Source organism: Rhincodon typus, chromosome 11 (genome assembly GCF_021869965.1).
Source record: "Rhincodon typus isolate 14 chromosome 11, sRhiTyp1.1, whole genome shotgun sequence".
In the NCBI taxonomy this organism is placed as follows: domain Eukaryota; kingdom Metazoa; phylum Chordata; class Chondrichthyes; order Orectolobiformes; family Rhincodontidae; genus Rhincodon; species Rhincodon typus.
The window spans coordinates 28763021-28781418 of record NC_063342.1 but is presented as its reverse complement, the minus strand read 5'-3'; the positions used below and the strand labels follow the sequence as shown (position 1 = coordinate 28781418).

General features: G+C 40.3%; 1 protein-coding gene across 1 annotated transcript in view; it reads right to left on the bottom strand.

The window, feature by feature from the left end:
• Window positions 1–4032: 4032 nt before the first annotated feature.
• The window catches only part of zpld1a (zona pellucida-like domain containing 1a), a 31679-nt gene continuing 17313 nt past the window's right edge, over window positions 4033–18398 (bottom strand). Inside the window, exons 8-10 of the mRNA XM_020512361.1 lie at window positions 13001–13115; window positions 9406–9435; window positions 4033–4205 (exon numbers count right to left, since the gene is read on the bottom strand). Of these exons, the coding sequence (XP_020367950.1) occupies window positions 4033–4205; window positions 9406–9435; window positions 13001–13115 (318 nt within the window). The remainder of the gene's footprint in view (window positions 4206–9405; window positions 9436–13000; window positions 13116–18398) is intronic.

The following is an 18398-nucleotide window of genomic DNA, read 5'->3' as shown; positions in this document are numbered from 1 at the left end:
CAATGTCATTAGAGTACAGCCCTGCAGTGCACATTGTTACTGAGGTATTGAAAATCAAGAGAATGATGTATTTCAAACTCATTCACTGAAGTTAAGCTGTACACTTGTCATGAGTCAGTGTTACAGCTCATTATTCCAGTGCGGGCGATCAGAACTAAGTACAGGTAGTTCTCCTATAACGCAATAGTTGCGTTCTTGTGTGACTTTGCGCTATAGAAAATCGTGCTATAGGAAATAACTATTGAAAATCGCATTATGGGGAATCACTATAGAAAATCGCTATACCTGTACAGCAGAAACTTTGCATTATCCAAAAAGCGTCCACTATTCATCAATCGCGTTATAGCCAATTCGCATTAATGAAACACGTGTTATAGCAGAACTACCTGTAGCCCATTTCATAGGAGATACTGCATTTGATGCTATGAGTAACTCAAACTTAAAACATTTTATACAATGCCAATAACTTGTGGATTTCTAGATCATTTTGAGTGTTTGTTTCTGATGGGAAAATCATTTCTGTTTTTGCATTTACATTGTCTCCAAAGCTTGAAAAAAAAATTAGGACCTTATCTCAGACTTCTCATTTCACAGTATTGTTTGTTAATGGATGTTTTTGCACAGGATTGAGCTTTTATGGGTGCACTGTGGTTTTGATATTTTCAAATCTAACAACTGCGAAAAAAGTGTCCCAAATAATTTTTTACATATTAAAAAAGGTCAGTAGAAAAGAACAAAATTAAACTAAACAAGTAGATATATCACTGTTGTATGAACACTTAATAGACGATGAATCATTTTCAACATCTAGATAATGTAGCAAGCTGTTTAAGTGGAGTGTTGGATAGTTCTAATAATTTTATACGAAATCTTAACAGATAGCAAATTGGTATTGATAATTGGTAGTCTTGGCTTTGACAGTTTTCTTTTGCCTTTTGGAATGGTGCCAGCTGTGGCTCAGTGTATCATACTTACATCTGAGTCCAAATGTTTGCATTCAACTCCACTTGAGCAAAAAAAATCAGGTCTGACACTCCAATAGAATACTGTACTATTGGAAGTGTTATTTTATTTTCGAGTGAGACAGCTACCTTCTCAAATGAATATAAAAGATTCTATGTCACCACTTTGAAAAACAGTGGAAAGTTATCCCCTGTGTATAATATTTAACCCTCAATCAACATCATAAAAATATTTATGGACACAAAGCTTCCAATTACTGTTGGAACAGATCTATTTGATGGTCGTCATACCAAATAGGTCTGCTCACCCATCCGTGTTTTCTGTGGCCAAACTTCTGAGTCACACAGCTTCGGAATGCTTCAATTGTAGTTAGCTGTCTGAGCCTCAATGCAATGCAAGGGAAGTGAAGCCATGCTTCCCACTCCCCCTTGCCTCCCCCACGCCCCTACCCCGGACAAGATATCAAATGTGTTGGAAATGCTGATTAAAGGTAACAGTAAACGATAGAGATTGATACAGTCAGGGTAAGTGACATTAAACTTTTATCATTTCTACATAGTCTTTTTTATTAGATTTTCTTTTCTTTTTAAACATTAGTGTTATACTTATTGATTAATTGTAAATGTAATGAATTTTAAATTTCTTTTTAAGATTGAATATCATTGTTATTTAACAATTCAAGTTAATTTTTCATATTTATTTTAACATTCAATGATTTTAGTAATTTCTACAGGATGAGTGTGGGTAAGTGAGACAAATAAATAATGAGAAAAATGGGCAAGAGTGTAGGGTGGCAGTGGGTAAGCTGGATAGGGTGATTGGTAAGTGGATGAAGGCTTGCAATAATTTGAGGGAAGTGAGGTTGGATCAGGAACTGTCGGAGCATGTCTAGGCCTGTGGGGTGGATCATGGATTAAAGTTGTGACAAGTTGGAGGGGAGTCAGGTTTCACTTGGGAGCTGGGGGCACTGTGTATCCAAGTCAGATTGGGGCAGTGTGAGTTTCAAGACTGGGCAGCATGGTGGCACAGTGGTTAGCCCTGTTGTGTCACAGTGCCAGGGACCTGGGTGTAATTCCAGCCTTGGTGCTCCAGTTTCCTTTCTTTGTCCAAAGATGTACAAGTTAGGTGGATTGGCCATACTAAATTGCCCCATAGTGTCCACGGATGTGCAGGCCAGGTGGATTAGCCATAGGAAATTGAGGTGACAGGGATAGAGTGGTGGGTGGGTCTGGGTGGGATGCTCTCCAGAGGCTCAGTACAGACTTGATGGACTGAGAGGTACTTTAGGGATTCTATCAGGTGCTTGAATAGAGCTAATGGTCAAGTCCAGAGGGTGTGGTGATAGGTGTTGGAGGGTAAGTGAGGTCAGTGGTTTGAGCAGATCTTTATTCCTTGAACATTTCTTGGTTAATTATTAAGCTATGAATATTGGAACCAGCCATTTCCAACTTTAACTTGAAGCTGAGGATTTTTTTGGAGGGTCCAACATGCAACAGCCATCTAGGTTCCAGCAAAGAGTATTTTCCTATTGGAGGATGAGAGCCAATTTTGTCTTTATCATACAGCTGTTAATAGGAGTTTGCTCAAGTAGCTGCAAGAATTCCTCCATTACAACAGTGACAACGCTTTCGAAATATTAATTAACTGAAAAGTGCTCTGGGAGGGATGTCCCATGAACACAGCTACTTGAATGTAGCTGTTTTCTTTTCCTCTTTACATTAGGCATACTTTTTTTTAACAAGCACTTTTTGGTTCAGCTCTTTACATATGGTAAGGTTGGAGATTTTATTCTGGGCAGTCAAGTACTTAGCTAGATAGTCGCTAGTTTTACAGACTGTCCATGATGTGGAGGTGCCGGTGTTGGACTGGGTTGAGCAAGGTCAAAAATCACACAACACCAGGTTATAGTCCAATTGGTTTAATTGAACACATGAGCTTTTGGAGTGTTACACCTGAGGAAGGGGCAATGCTCCCAAAGCTTGTGTGTTCAATTGAACCTGTTGAACTATAACCTGATGTCATGTGATTTTTGACCTTTTATTTTCATAACTAAACATGGGTTCCTCACCGTAAGATCTTTGCGATGTTGAAGTTTACAAAAACAGTCACTATTTGAAATACATGATATTCAGTGCCCGATGTTCTTTGACAAACACCTAAAATTGAACCAGCAACACTGCTTATAAAGAATTATGACATGTGAAATGTTATAACACTGATAAAACCTGTCCGTCAGCAAAAAAGGAAATAAATCATGTTGTAGTTTGCATAGTGACAACATTTCAGACTGTAGTGTGAAAATTACACTTTTCAAAGTGCTTCCAACAAACTAGATGATACAACAAATTCATTGACCTGTTGCTTCTGGGATCTAGGTTCCAGCCTAAACTTGTGGAATAAAGATCTCCTTTAGCTATTGGCATTAAAAGGTCTACATAAAATGAGTTTTGGTAATCTCAATCTAATTCTACAAGAAATGGATCCAAGACAAAGCTGGTTTCCCACTTGGAACAAAATGACAATCTCACTTAAAGGAGCCACTGATGTGGGAAATGGAAGTGCCGTACTGATCCAGAGGGGTAGTGTCTTTACTTGCCAGGCAATGCTCGATATCAACACTGGACGCCTGCACAAATGTTCCTCAGCTTGGTGACTGTAACAATCTAGTTTGAAAGTTCTCTAAATCTCATAACGGACTCTCAATTTCCTCCCTTTATGTTTAGTGGGTAGTTAGGATCCATTCCCAAATCAATATACTCTACATATATTCCCATTATTGCTAACACATTAGCTTACTGTCAACCAGTGGAGATTCTCTTGTCTTTACCAACTCATGTCCAAGAAATAAGACATTTTCATTAAACTATCACTGAAGACTTTGTGGGAATTATATGTTGTTTTCTGACATGGTTGTATGTTAGGAAATGCAAATAAACTGGATTACAAAAACATCTAGCAGGCTTATGCTTGATTCTTAGACCAAAAATATCTCATAACCTTCTGCCCTAAAATATGCTAACCAACTGGACTATGTAGATAAGAAAAACCAAAGAAATTGCCCAGAGGTAACTAGTTAAAAACAGGATTTCTGATTCCAGATAACGCATTACTATCGAGCCGATTCCTATGAAGAATGACAGAGGTTGTAAAAAACGAAATGGTCAGCACAGTCAGGATAACAACCCCAGAAACTAATGAAGTTGTCACAGAGTTGAAGTGAAAGGTAGATTTTCCCATGTTGCCTGAAAATAGAACGTAAAAACTGTCAGTTTTCCCAATTGTAAGCATTTGTTTATCTAACTTAAATTATCTAAATTACCTTGTATTGCTCTGAGTAAAGTTTCACTTCCTTGTTTGCAATCTGATTTTGAGAGTTAAATGTTACTTTTGTTGATACAGTCTGTAGAGATCTGATCCAAGCATGACTTTAAGAGGATAATGTGTTCAGAATATGATCTGACCTCAAGAAGCCTTTCTATCAATTTAGAAAATCCGGCTATCATTAGACACAGAAGATTTGTCATTATCTCAATGACGCTTTGTAGACAGAGTTGGGTTGGAATGGTCAGGCAAATATGAGACTGGCTTTTATTGGGCACTTTTGTCCCTTACTGCTAGCTAAAAAGTCAGTGTGTAGTCCATTTAGGGCTGCCTGGCTGTAATTTAATGGAGTATTAATTCCCAAAAGAGCCCACTATTCAAGATGAGCAATGAGAGCCATCTGCATGTGTACGGTATCATACAGATACACAAACCACCTCATGATGGTGTCTAGTGATAGGAAATTTAGTTGTGTCAGTGTGTCCCTGTGCAGGTGACGTCACATTGTTCTTGCATGTTGGTATTAAATTAATGTAAAAACTTATTTCACAAAGAAAAGAAATCTGATCCCAGGATGGGAACTGTCTCCAACAACAAAAAACAATGACTTGGACAGAGCGATTCCCAAGAGGATACGTCTAATGACATAGTTGCTGTGGTATAACTAGTGTAATTCACTTTTCTTGTGCACAGGTATTTTTCAAACGGCAGGAAACCTACAATATTGACACTGAAATGCTATTTGGAAACATTGCAATTTTTCTCAGCATTATTTTGGAGTACATCTCCAAATCTAGATATCACCTGGAACTGTTACATTGCCAAAGATGCTCCAATGTTTGTATCCATCCTGTGAGTATATGGGTGGTGCCATCTTTATGACAGGCAGCTGCAGCTTGTCTGCTTGGCGATGATGTAGCATTGCATCACTCTGTTTCTACACATGCAGGCTTATTGTTGTACCTAGCAGTGCTGCTGCCCATGAAAAACAGCCCTTATTTCATGATCAACTAGTAGACTGGAGGTGGGAATCTATTCTTCAGGGACAGAAAGTCTCACCTTAGAGCCAGTGGAGCAGTGGCCAGTCCTGGGACTACAGGCAGGCACAGGGTAGAGTTGGCTCCCTAGCCTCTCTTCTCTTGCCTGACACTTCTGTCCACATGGTATATTTCACTTACCACAGGTAAAATAGCATTGGGGATGGAGTGAGAGCCTTAAATAGCTATTAATTGACCATTTAAGAACCTCAATAGGCATAAACAAAGCTGCTTGACCGTGCTTCCATAAAATTCATACAGGTTGGGCATGCTGAGGGAGAGCTACATACTGGATTTTTGGATTGCTCCACCTTGAAACTCTCTTGTGGAGAGTGTGAAATCCACCCCATTGAAAATAGCAAAAATAAGGAACTGAAGATGAGCATTAGGCTTATTGTGACTGTAGCAGGCAAAATAGAACTAGCTAGATTAATCCCACGTTGCAGCTCTTGATCTGTAGAGTCCAGCACTCATGAGTGTGTATCCAACTGTTGTTTTAAATGTGACGAACATTTCTACCTCAACCACCATTTCCACGTAGTTAGTTCCAGCTCCCAACCACTCACTGGATGCTTGTCTCCCCTCAACTTCCCTCTCATCTTCCTACCAGGTATTTTAAATCAATGCCTCTCGTTATTGACCACTCTATCTAGAACCATGATAATTTCATGCACTTCAATTAAATCTCCCCATAGGAGTCCTCTATCTTAAATAAAACAGTGTCAGTCTATTGTGTCTTTACTCAAAGCTCAGAATGTCCATTCCTGTCAATATCTTTATTGGTCTCTTCAGTACCCTCTTTAGCACCATCACATCCCTTTTTTTGATAACAGATGTATAGGGCAGGAGTAAATTTTTGACTGAACTTATTATGCTCCCCTAGTATAGCCTCCTGCCTCTTATCTTTTCTGCCTTGGCTGATATAGTAAAGTATTCCATATGCTTTCCTAAACTATCTATACAATTCTGTTACCTTCAGGGGTTATGGACATGCACTCGAAAACTCTTCTATTCATATATATTTCTTAAATTTTATCATTTATTGTGTATTGCTTTGCCTTGTTTGCCTGTTCCACAAGTATTCTTTCACACTTTTCTGGATCAAATTCCATCTTGCACGTTTCTGCTGACCGTATCAGTCCATTGATATCTTCCCGTAGTCTACAGTTTTCTTTCTCACTATCAGCCACATGGACAATTTTTGAATCATTTGCAAAGTTCTTAATTGTGTCCGCAATGGTTATGCCTATATCACTGACACATACTACAAAAGGCAAGGGAGAAAGCATTGGCCCCTAAAGTAAATTTCCCCACTGGAAAGCCATTTCTGAAACAAAAGCCCGAAATTGTAGATTCCAACTTGCTATTTGCCCGGAATCCTATTGGAACCTCAATGTTCTGACCAGTCTGCCACATGGGACCTTGCCAATAACCTTGATAAAATCCAAATATTCAACATCCAATGTAGGGTTTATTCTTACTTACCCTCATTGCTATCTCCTAAAACCATTAAATCATTGTTAGCCAGACATGACCTTCACTCAGCGAATCCATGCTAACTGTGCTGAATTAATCCATGCTCTCCCAAAATATGGTCTAAAGTATGATATCAATTGAATTTGCTTTCAACTCATCTTTTCTTGGGATTAAGCTAGATAGCGCTATTTTGCCTACTACAGTCACAATTAAGTCACAAATGCTCATCTTCAGTTCCTCCATTTGCTATTTTCAATGGTCTGGATTTTATAGTCTCCACAAATGGGTTTCAAGGTGGAGGGACTCAAAAAGTCCGGTGTGTAGCAACCAGTATAAATTTTACAGAGGCACAGTCAGTTGTGACAGAGAAATCAGAAAGAGAGTAAACGAGCAAGAAATATGAATCAGGAAGAGCTTCTACAAGTATGCTAAAATAGGAGTAGCTAAAGTAAACTTGGTTATCAAGAGGATGAGATTAGCAAATTAATGGGAACAAGGAAATGGCAGAAACACTGAAACTTTTGTAAATGTCTTCAATAAAAGTCATAAAAGTATATGCCAAGAATCGTAAAGAAAAATGGGATAAAAAGAAAGAAGAAACTTAAAACAATCTCCATGCCTAGAGAAAAAAGCATTGGGCCTGGTGGCTTGCATTTTATGGTCATAAAGGAAGTGGCAGCAGAGATTGTGGATGAATCATTTGAAATCTCCCAGAATTCACAGATTCTGGAGAGGCCTCAACAGATCAAGAAACCATGAATATGCCCAGTTTGAGAAAGAAGGGAGACAGAAGGCAGGAAACTATAGGCCAGTTATCTGTCATTGAAAAAGTCCTGGAATTCATTCAGAAAGTAGTCACAGGATATTTAGGAAATCAAAATACAATCAAATGGGGTCAACATGGCTTGACAAAAGGGAAATGTTCTTGATAAATTTATTAGAGTTCTTTGAGGATGCAACAAGTAAAGTGGAGACAGGGGAACCAGCGGATGGACTGCATTTGAATTTTCAAAAGAGATTCAATAAGGTGCCACATAAAAGATTACCACAGAAAATAAGAATTCAAGGTATTAAGGTTAAATTGTTAACATGGATAGATGATTGACCAACTCGCATGAAGCAGAAAATCAGGATAAATAGGTCATAGTCAGGTTAGCAAACTAACTAATTGGGTACCATAGGAATCTGTGCTGAGGACTCAACTATTTATGATTTATATCAATGACTTGGATGAAGAGATAGAATACAATATAGCCAACAAAAACAGAAATTGTTGGAGAACTTGGCAGATCTTGCAACATCTGTGGAGAGAAAACAGAGTTAATGTTTTGAGTCCAGTGACCCTTCTTCAGCCAAAATTGGCTGATAATGCAAAGACAGGCCAGAAAGCAAGTTATGAGGACATAAAGAGTCTGCAAAGGGATGTAGATAGTTTAAGCAGGTAGTTCAAAAAGAAATTGGCAGATGGAGCATAATGTGAGAAAATGTGAGGCTATTCACTTTGACAGGAAGAATAGAAAGGCAAAAGACCATTGGAGAGAGATTACAGAATGCTGTGGTATGGGGATCTGAGCCTATTCTGACCTGACCCCAGCTTCCTGCCAGCACCCCATAACTCGACCCCCATATAGATCAAAATTCTAACTCTGAAGCCTCTTCCCTCAATCATTCTGGCCTCACTACCTCCTACTATTCCTTTAAGACTTCAGTTAAAATTAATTTCTTTGGCCGCGTTTTGCTCACTTAACACCATACCGTATCTCAACCCCATGTTATTATCAGCCCCTCCATACTCTCTTTAACTAATTTGTATCATCTTGGGACCAGCTTTTGACATTTTGAAGAACCTTGAAATGTTTTCCTGCTTTACATACATGATCTAAGATATATGGACATTGGAATCAGTCTGGAGAAGGTTCCCTAGGCTCATCCCAGGATTGGAGGGACTGTCTTATGAGAAGAGGTCGCGTAGGTTGGGCCTATATTCATTAGAGTCTCACAAGTGAATCATGAATGCTGTTACGTGGCTGAAACCACCATTGTACCAGCCAATTGGGCAGTTAGTATTCTATAAAGGGACAATGTTATGAGTTCTCGCATCTCATGAGATTAGTGGGAAAAGTTGAGGCAAAGTGTGGGAAATGAAGGCAACACCCACAGTCATTAGATGCAAACATCCCCGCTGTTCTCAGAGCCATATTTCCAGTTTGTACTAGCCAGGACATATCTGGAAGGGAGTGTCTTCTCACTCAGATGTGGATGCAAAAGAATTGCTGTAAGAAATCTGCTTAAAACCTATATGAATATTATGTGTAGAATCTTTTGCTTTATAAATCGTTTTGAATTACGCCCTGTCAAGTTTTGATACATTTATCTTTCACGGGCTCTGTGTAGTTGTCTCATCCTGAGAACTTCAGCAAAATTACTGGCAAGAGGAAATTCTGAGGGGCACAATTATAACATAGCTATTTACAGCAACCAGAGCAGTTATTTTCTCTTCAGTCTGTTAAACAAAAACACTGATGAAGGACATTGTGTTAAATGAAAAATAGCCATTTTAAACTTGGACAATTAGAAAATGAAAATAAATTAATAGCACAAGTCTTACCAACTTGGGATTTGTTTGTTGCTATGTCATCTGTCAGAGGCAAAAGAAATAACACAATAAAAGATCAAAGGTTTAATGTGATTTATAGAGCTGCACAGTACCGAAAGGGACATTTGAAAATTTTTTAAAAACTAATGCCTATATCGAAATAACAATTCACACAATGTAGAGCAGCATGTTTAGTGATATAGCATCAAATTCAAAAATCATAAAACTTACCTAATGGAATTCTAATTTGTTTGGCTATTTGTTCTCTCTCCTATTATTGTTTGGAATAAAGCATTTAGTTCCAGATGTATTTAATGTTTTGATAATAAGCATTTAGTTCCAGATATTTTTAATGTTTTGATAATACATGTTTATTAAACTGAAAGGCAGATTTCTGTAATCAGTGTAATATTACATTGGAGCATACGTATTATTTTCTGGTAATTTTATATCTCCAGGTTGAAACACCCAATGCAGTACATTGCAATCCGATCACCTATTATTCTTCATTGTAACCTGTCATCTCAATACTAGAGACAAGTCAACTCAAAACAATATCAGGTATTTCTCACAAAAGGGTGACAGTGAAAGCAATCCTTTGAACTGGGTGGCACATGGGTTAATAAGCCATCTTTTTACTGCCAGGACCTGGTTTGAATCAAACATAAAATGTTCCGATCAAAGTGTCTTTTCTGCTGATTGCAAGGATTCACTATGAAAGGGGTTTGGACAATGCCACTAATGTCCTGGATTGTATGTGTTCGCAGCAGAAAAATTATTCAAACTACCAGCTTTACACAGATTGACTGTTACGATGTCTGATGTGGGAAATGGAAACATGCACAATAGGTGTTTGGAAAATTGTTAGAGCTAAGTCGAGGAACTTTTTTCAGATCCCAGCTTTAGCTGATGCCATGTTTGACATTTGTACTTATTGATCCAAGAGAGATGTTTTTCTTCAAATGTTCATGGAGCAAATGTTCATCATTACCAGCTGGCTGGTAAATCAGGAGAATGGATTTCCTGCCCATTTTCTCATTTTTTCCCCTCTGGAGGTGAACTGCTCTGTTGATAACTGTCTAGGTGATAAGGACAAAAAAAAATTCACAAATATATTTCAGATATCAGGACAGTTAAAATCACAAAGAATTATCTCGAGAGAGAAGGCAGGAGAATGGGGTTGAGGGACATTTCAGCCATGATTGAGGCGGAGCAGATTCAATGGTCTAAATGGCCTAATTCTGCTCCTATTTCTTATGGTCTTATGGTCAAATTTCCTTTAGACAAGTTATCTGGATTCCATCCATTTCAGAATTGTGATTTTACCTGCAATATATTAGTAGTTGTTAAAACTACAAAGTATCCATGGTCTTTTCCTTTTGAATTTCCTTATTAGACTCATGCTTACAAGCTCCAAAAAGTGCCATACATTACTCACTCAATTTTCAGAATTCTGAAAGAATGTATCCCACCTCTGTCTTTGTCTTTTTCTGCAATCTCTAGTTTCTTCATACTCTGTTCATGCTCAAACTACATCAGCCATATCTAGATATCACCTGATTCCTATGTTTCACTAGAGACAAAAAAAGACTGCAGATTTTGGAATCCAAGGTAGACAAGCAGGAGGCTGGAAGAACCCAGGAGGCCAGGCAGCATCTGGAGGAAAGGAGCAGTCAACATTTCAGGTATTATCCTTCTTTAGGATTCTTAAGTCTCTTCAGTCCTGAAGAAGGCTAATATGCAAAATGTTGACTGCTCCTTTCTTCCAGATGCTGCCTGGCCTGCTGTGTTCTTTCAGCCTCCTATTTGTCTCCGAGATAGTAAGAACTGCCGATGCTGGAGTGAGAGACAACACAGTGTGGAGCTGGAGGAACACAGCAGGCCAGGCAGCATCAGAGGAACAGGAAAGTTCAAGTTTTGTGTTGGGACCCTTCTTCCTGGCTGGCTGTGCTCCTCCAGCTCCACTCTGTATTATCTCTGACTCCAGCATCTGCAGTTCATACTATCTCCCAGTATAGAAGCTGGTGTTTTTCTTCACCTACGTTATTTACTAATACCATGCTCAGATCTTCATTACCACTGTTTCAAGTCAATCCAGATAAGCGTCCTCGATCTTTGATATGCCTTACTGTGATAGTGCACTGAAGATCAAGCCCTGCTATTTCCGGAGTTGTGAAAAAGTTAAAAGATTTTCAAAAGGTATTATGCTGATCAGAATGCTACTTTTCAATCTTCCTTCTCGGGATGTTTTCACTGTTTTGCCAGAGGGACAGGGTAACTGGTTCACATTTATAAAGGTCTCTAACTTATTAATTAAAGTTACAGCTTACAGTGACTGCTGAAGGAAAAATATATTGGTTTTCTTCAGGGTTAAAGTGTTTTTTGCTGTAGAGTGCAGAGACGGATCCTGAGCCTGGGGAGATCTAATGGTTTGTCTATTGAGAATGGTTCAATTGTTCAGCTATCTCGGAACCAATCACATAGTTGTTGTCAGGCAGAAGGCCTTTATCGTCAATAACTGGTCACTAATTCACAGTCCAATCAGCTACTTGTGGCCAGCTGAATCTCCATCTATGCACAGGCCTTTTCTCCATTTGTCTGCAAACCACCTATTACTGCTTGAAATAGCAGCTATGTAAACAGTTAAGACAACATCAGGCTACTTGCTTTATAAAAAAATTAGCAATTCCTCAACAATACTTGGTTTTAAAATCAATTATTTTCATATTTCCTATTACCAACAATCCAAAAAAATACAGAAAGATTAGAAAAGGGTCTTTACAAGTCATAGAACTTTATTTTTCTGCTAAGTATATGGGTACTTAAGGATACCAGGTGAGACGGTATGATAAGTGAAGGGGGAAGGGTGACGGGTGCAAGTAGGCATTAAGTTTGCATTGAGGTTATGAGGGGACATACCAACCTGTAGAAAGCATTGGGTAGCATATATTGACATGAGTGAGACATGGGGAGTGTGTGGGGGCAACCAGGAGGGAGGAGAGTGTGAGGGGTGAGGGCTGTAGTAATGTTTCATATCTTATTCCTTTATTTTCATTTTTGCTTCTGGATCCCCACGCTAGGCTTTCTAAACGGTCAGTAATGGCAATTGGCAATCTCTTTAGCTCCTCACAGGTTGCCTGGTCTGACTTCCAATCCAGCCCACCCCGCTAGCCCTTAGACCAACAATGGGAGTGCAGCCAGCCCTTTTCAAAGGTCTGATATGTTCAGGAAATACAAAGTCTATAGTCAAATGTAAGTGGAACAAATGAAGTGCTATTCATTTAACACGGCACTGTATGAATCTGCGTGTAATGAATCTGGCCCATCAGAATGCAAAATTGTGACATCGAAATGTATGCACAATATGGAATAGCAATCATCACCATAATTGCAAAGCCATTTAACTGAAAAATCATGTATAGTGCATCCCCAATTTCTAATACAGTTTACGTGAGCTCTGATAAAATTACCTTCAAATATTCATCTGCTTATATTATCAACACTAATTGCTAGTCGCACATCAAAAGATACAGTTGTAGGGAACCTGAACTTATCTTAACACTCCCTGTTATTTGTTTGTCATTGGACAATAGCAGGTTAACCTTACCGCTTTCGCTCCTGGTAATAATAGGACCTGCAGTAATTACTGCATTCCCAGTGGAACTGCGAGGGATTGAAGTAGTGACCTCCATTATGCCTCTTCGTTTCCTCCTGTAGCAATTCTGTCAATTGAAATCAAAAATAATTCACTCAGTAGACATTTATGATACTTCTAGTGATGTGAAGCCGTTTTGTAATGGTCTGTGTTTCATTTGTAAAGTTTGAGGTTAACAGTGACTGGAAGGGAAATTAAATTGGAAATGGAAAAGAGATTAAATTAATTGGCAGGAGATAGCAACAAGTGCAGATGGTGCCTGGCCTGCTGTGTTCCTCCAACTCCACATTGTGTTGACACTAATTGGCAGACAAACTTTATGGATTGGCTGGCTAAGGCAGTGAATGCTTGAGCCAAAGAAAATAGGAACATTGCTTATTGTTCCAATGGAACATCTGTACATATTCTAGATTCTCATTCCTACAAATTATTTCTGGACTTCACTCATGATACCTGTCTCTGAAGTCACACAGCAACACATTGATATTATTTGCTGACTTCACTCTGCTAAAGTAATTATTATCCCATGATGGGTCCTCTGACTTTAATTCTGTACTCTTTCTTATGGTCTAATATTTATTTCATATTACCCCTTTACCATCAGTTTTGTACATTCTATTTTTGTGTAACCTTGGTGCCAGGAATGGAAAGCTTAACATATGAGGAATGTTTGAGGACTCTGGGACTATACTCATTGGAGTTTAGAAGGATGAGGGTGGATCTATTTGAAGCTTACAGAATACTGAATGGCCTAGACAGAGTGGATGTTGGGAAGATGCTTTCATTGGTAGGATAGACTAGGACCCGAGGGCACAGCCTTAGAGTAAAGGGAAAACCTTTTAGAACGGAGTTAAGGAGAAACCTCTTCAGCCCGAGAGTGGTGAATCTGTGGGATTTACTGCCACAGAAGGCTGTGGAGGCCGGGTCATGGAGTATATTTAAGACTGAAATAGATAGGTTCTTGATTATCAAGGCGATCAAGGGTTACAGGGAGAAAGCGGGAGAATGGGTTTGAGGAACTTATCAGCCATGATTGAATGGCGGAGCAGACTCGATGGGCTGAATGGCCTAACTTCTGCTCCTGTGTCTTATGCTCTTATGCTCTTATGGTTTTCCCTTTGTAACTTGAACTTTTCCCCAGGTCCATTCATGTGAACATTTTAACTGCCAGTCTGGATCCAAGACTATCCATTAATTTCCATTTTAGCTCCTTCTTTTTAATTACTCTTCTCATTCATCCTCTAAGACCCTTCTCTACCTCAAGCTGTCAAGCCTCATTTTACTTCTCTGCTCTCAGGTGATCAAACTCTCCCACTTTACTAGCTAACTCTCCTCTGGTCCATGACTTTCCTACTCTTTTACTACCAGGTTTGACTCCCTCTAAGGAATGACAGCAGCTTCCCCTTGGCTTCTCTTCATATTCTCTGAAGAGATCAGCATGAAGGGCTGGCGCTTTAAAACCAGCAACTCCCAGTTTTCCTACAACATTATCTCATTGGCCTTCACATCTGATACAGCTACTTACCATCTGAATGCTTATTCTGGAAAATTGCATCAAATGCATATTGTTAATGGAAGTCTGGCTAAAGGTTAATGATATATCTGCCCTTTATGAAGTCTCCTTCCATGCCTGTTTAGATCTTCCATCATTTTTCCCATTAAGATTATTGTTTGGAGGTAGTGTTTATCACAAAAATCTCGCTAAGTCCCCCTACTCCTCATCCTCTTTCTTCTCCTTTGAGCATCTCATCTCAATGATTTCAACTTTCATCTCAATGTATTGCATTCTGTCCTCTGTTCTATACCACTCTCTAAATCTCTCCCTCCAACACATATTCAAGTGTAGCTCCTTCACCTTGCTATCTCACATGGCCTTGCTAATCTCTTTGTATCCATGGTGGAGAGGCTATACTAGCTGTCAGCTTCTTTGCATATGGAACTGCTTCTTCTGTGTAAAGTTCTTCCATGCTCAATGGCCATGCTCTTCCTGGACCCTTCATGTTCACAACTCAGGATTGGCAAAGCAGCATCATGAATAATCTTGGCCTAAATCAACAATATTTCAGGGCTTCCAGCATCTACTTTTGAGCTCAGCCACACCCAAAGGAGGCATGCTTATGCCATGTTGTATGCAGTCAGGACAGCCAGGCATTTTATGTAAAAATACAGGATTTTTGATGTTGATACAGAGCCAGACAAACTTCAAGTCTTACACTGCTTTTAGCACCCAAGGTCTTTTGTGGTGCTTTAGAGGCAGGCATCCTCTGTGCGTTAATTTGTTTTATCAGCACAAAAGGAAACGCAGGCAGATTGTAGTGATGGAAGCACAAAGAGTAAATCTTTTAACCAGAGTAGGCATAGACATGCCACTGTATGGCAAGGTGCTATGTAAACATTAGAGCTGCAGCAGGTACTAGCAGCTTAAGTGGCAAAAATACTCCAAGGAAATGATGATGTGTGGAAGTCAAAGAAAAGGTTGTTTAGTTGGTAATAGTGGACTGTAGTCAGCTAGAAAGTACCCCCATAGCAGTCAAGGGTCTTGTTCTATTACAGTCCAATTTTGCCCACCGTTAGTTGGATGTTTGCTCCCATGTGAGTCTAGAGATCCATATCATTGCAGTTCTGGATTTAGGTCATAGCCAGCCCTAGTGATTGGACCTGGAGTAGTCCAGCATTAAAACCTCTTTGTCAGGAGGGTCTATGGTGGAATTATGACCAGCCTTGTCCTTTCCTTTTGTTTCAGTTTGTGCATTCCTTCCAGGAGACATGAGCGGCAATATTGCCAAAGATTAAGGCTATCTTGCTCCATCATTGACAAGCTATACTAATTGCTGCATGGGGATTTGTAGTCAGAAGGACTGGATGACAATCCCATCCTGGCTGCCATTGATGTCATAACTTCACTTAATATTTGTGCTCACAGCTTGTTTCAGATGGCAAGTGGGGACCTTTGTGGCATCCCCTAGTCCTCTACTAATGCTTGTGTACACGATGTGACTGATGCCAGTTTTGTCAGAAACCACCCCATTTCCTTTAACCTTGGTGAAGACAGTTAAGTAGCTCGGATGAGATTCTCCCGCATTGCTGCACCCCTAGCTGCTGGGTGCTTTTGATTGCACCCACGTTGTTTTGAGAGCACCCCATCACCAATTAGAGATGTTTCTGGACAAGAAAGGATTCTGCTCCCTTAATGCTCTATGAATTTTGATCACTGACGCTTAATTTTGGAGGTGTGTGTCGGATTCCTAGGAACTACTGGAGTATATAGATATCTGCCTCTTTCCAAGTTCTTTAGTCTCTGCAGGAATGGTTTCTGGGAGACAAAGTAATCCCCCATATCCTTAAACTTCAGCAGCATTGCTGCTCGTGACTCCTGGAAGAAATGCACAAACTGATGCAGAAGGAAAGATCAATGCTACTGGTCATTCCACCAGGGCCATAGTCTCTTCTGATGATGAGGCTCCCATGCCTACACCACTCCAGGGTTTTGAATCATAGCTCCGAAAAAATGGGGGGATGTCCTGGATGCAGACAAATGTGAGTGTGAGAGCAATCCTCTGAAGATGACAATGAGACAGAGGGACAGGAAACTGACCAAGAGGAGCTCCCACAAGCTGGGGGAGAGAGCAATGTTCTGGATAGACCCAGAGAACAGAGACAATTTCCAGCCACTTGCCTCCAGGATGACTCAGCTGGGTTCAGACTTTGTTTGATTTGTTTGTGCACTGAAGTTGCTGATCTGGCAGGCAGCCCCCAGTTTATATGTAAAGAAATTGTCTGCTTGTCTAACTTGCTGGTTTGCTGTTTTTTTCACTTTTTTTGTTTGTGGAATAAGTGTAACATATTCCATTAAAACAAAAATCATTCATGAGCTGGGGGCTTCACTGCCTGGGTCAACATTTATTGGTGACCTCTAGTTGCCCTGGAGAAGGTGGTAGTGAGCTGCCTTCTTGAACTGCTGCAGTCCATTAGGTGTAAGTAGATCCACAGTGCCATTAGGAAGGCCCTCATTCACAGCTCAGTGGAGGGAGCCTGCTCTGTTGTTTGGCCTGTTGGCTTGGATGACTTGGGTCATTGTCCCCAGGTGGCTTTAGACTTAGAGGGCCCAGGCCTGCCGAGAGTCTCCTGTCCAAATGTATGCTCACCACCATTGAGTAGTATTGCTGCAGTCTTTGGGACTACAGGTAGTGGGGAGGTAGATGGACTGGGCACCTGTGGAGCGTTATGTGAGGATGTTTCTGGGTGTCAGTCCTCCTATAGGCACCACTCTGTCTCCTCAGAGGAAGGGGCACTTGAGATCAAAATGGTTTGTACCCTCTCGCTTTGCCATAACTACAGTGTACCCATGGCTAAAACAATGAGTGTAGGTCTGATTGCAGCCACTGAGTGTACTGCTGGACCTGGGTCTCCAAGGTGGCTGCTCTCTTTCCATTGAGACTGTCAGGGGCTCACATTCTGGGACAACCACAGGGGGACTCCTCCATTTTTATTCCAGACTACCAGGTGCCTCCAGCACGCCTGCTTGATATTTCTGTATCTGTCTGAGCTGGTTGAGTGTTTCATTAATGGTCAAGAGCAAGACAAACCTTCTTCATGGATTGAGCAGGTGCTTACTCTCCAGCCATCCTCTGAGTTTTGGAGACCTTGGGTGCTTCTTTCTTGACCCGCTGTGGAAACATGTCAGTGATGTGTTCCCCAAACTGTGCTGAATGTAATCTAGATAGCGTACCCACTGAAATAAAGATCCCAGTGGTGGATGAGGGTGCAGCTGATCACTTTGCCAATGTTTCCTCTGTAAGTTCACAGCTTTCCTTCTCAGAGGAGGAGCTGTCACTGAGGAGGTTCAGGCTGTGACCTTTTACTTACAGAGACTTCCAGGGTGCTGCTAGTGCCAATGCAAGAGAAAAGAAGAAATTAGCTGGAGAAGATGCGTAAAAGATTCTGCAGATTAAGAATGAGTTTGTGCTGATGGTATTAAAGAGAGATTTTGTACAACGGAGCTTACTGTGTTGATGTCCATTGTAGTTTCCCTGTCAACAAAAACAGTCATAGGCTTCCCTGGTTAGCTCCTCTATCTTCTCCATTTGGGAAGTGAGGAGCCTGATATGCATTATTCCTGATGGTGGAGGAAATGAATATTTGTGGATGTGGTCCAATCAAGCAGATTTCTTTTTCCAGGACTTTGTCAAGATTCTTGAGAATTGTTGGAGCTGCACCCATCTGGACAAGTGGAGAGTATTCCATCAAACTCCTGACTTGTGCCTGTGGATGGTATAGTCCCACTTTGGGGTGTCAGGAGGTGAGTTACTTGGTGTAGGGTTTCTGATGTCCAACTTTTTCTTGTAGTCCA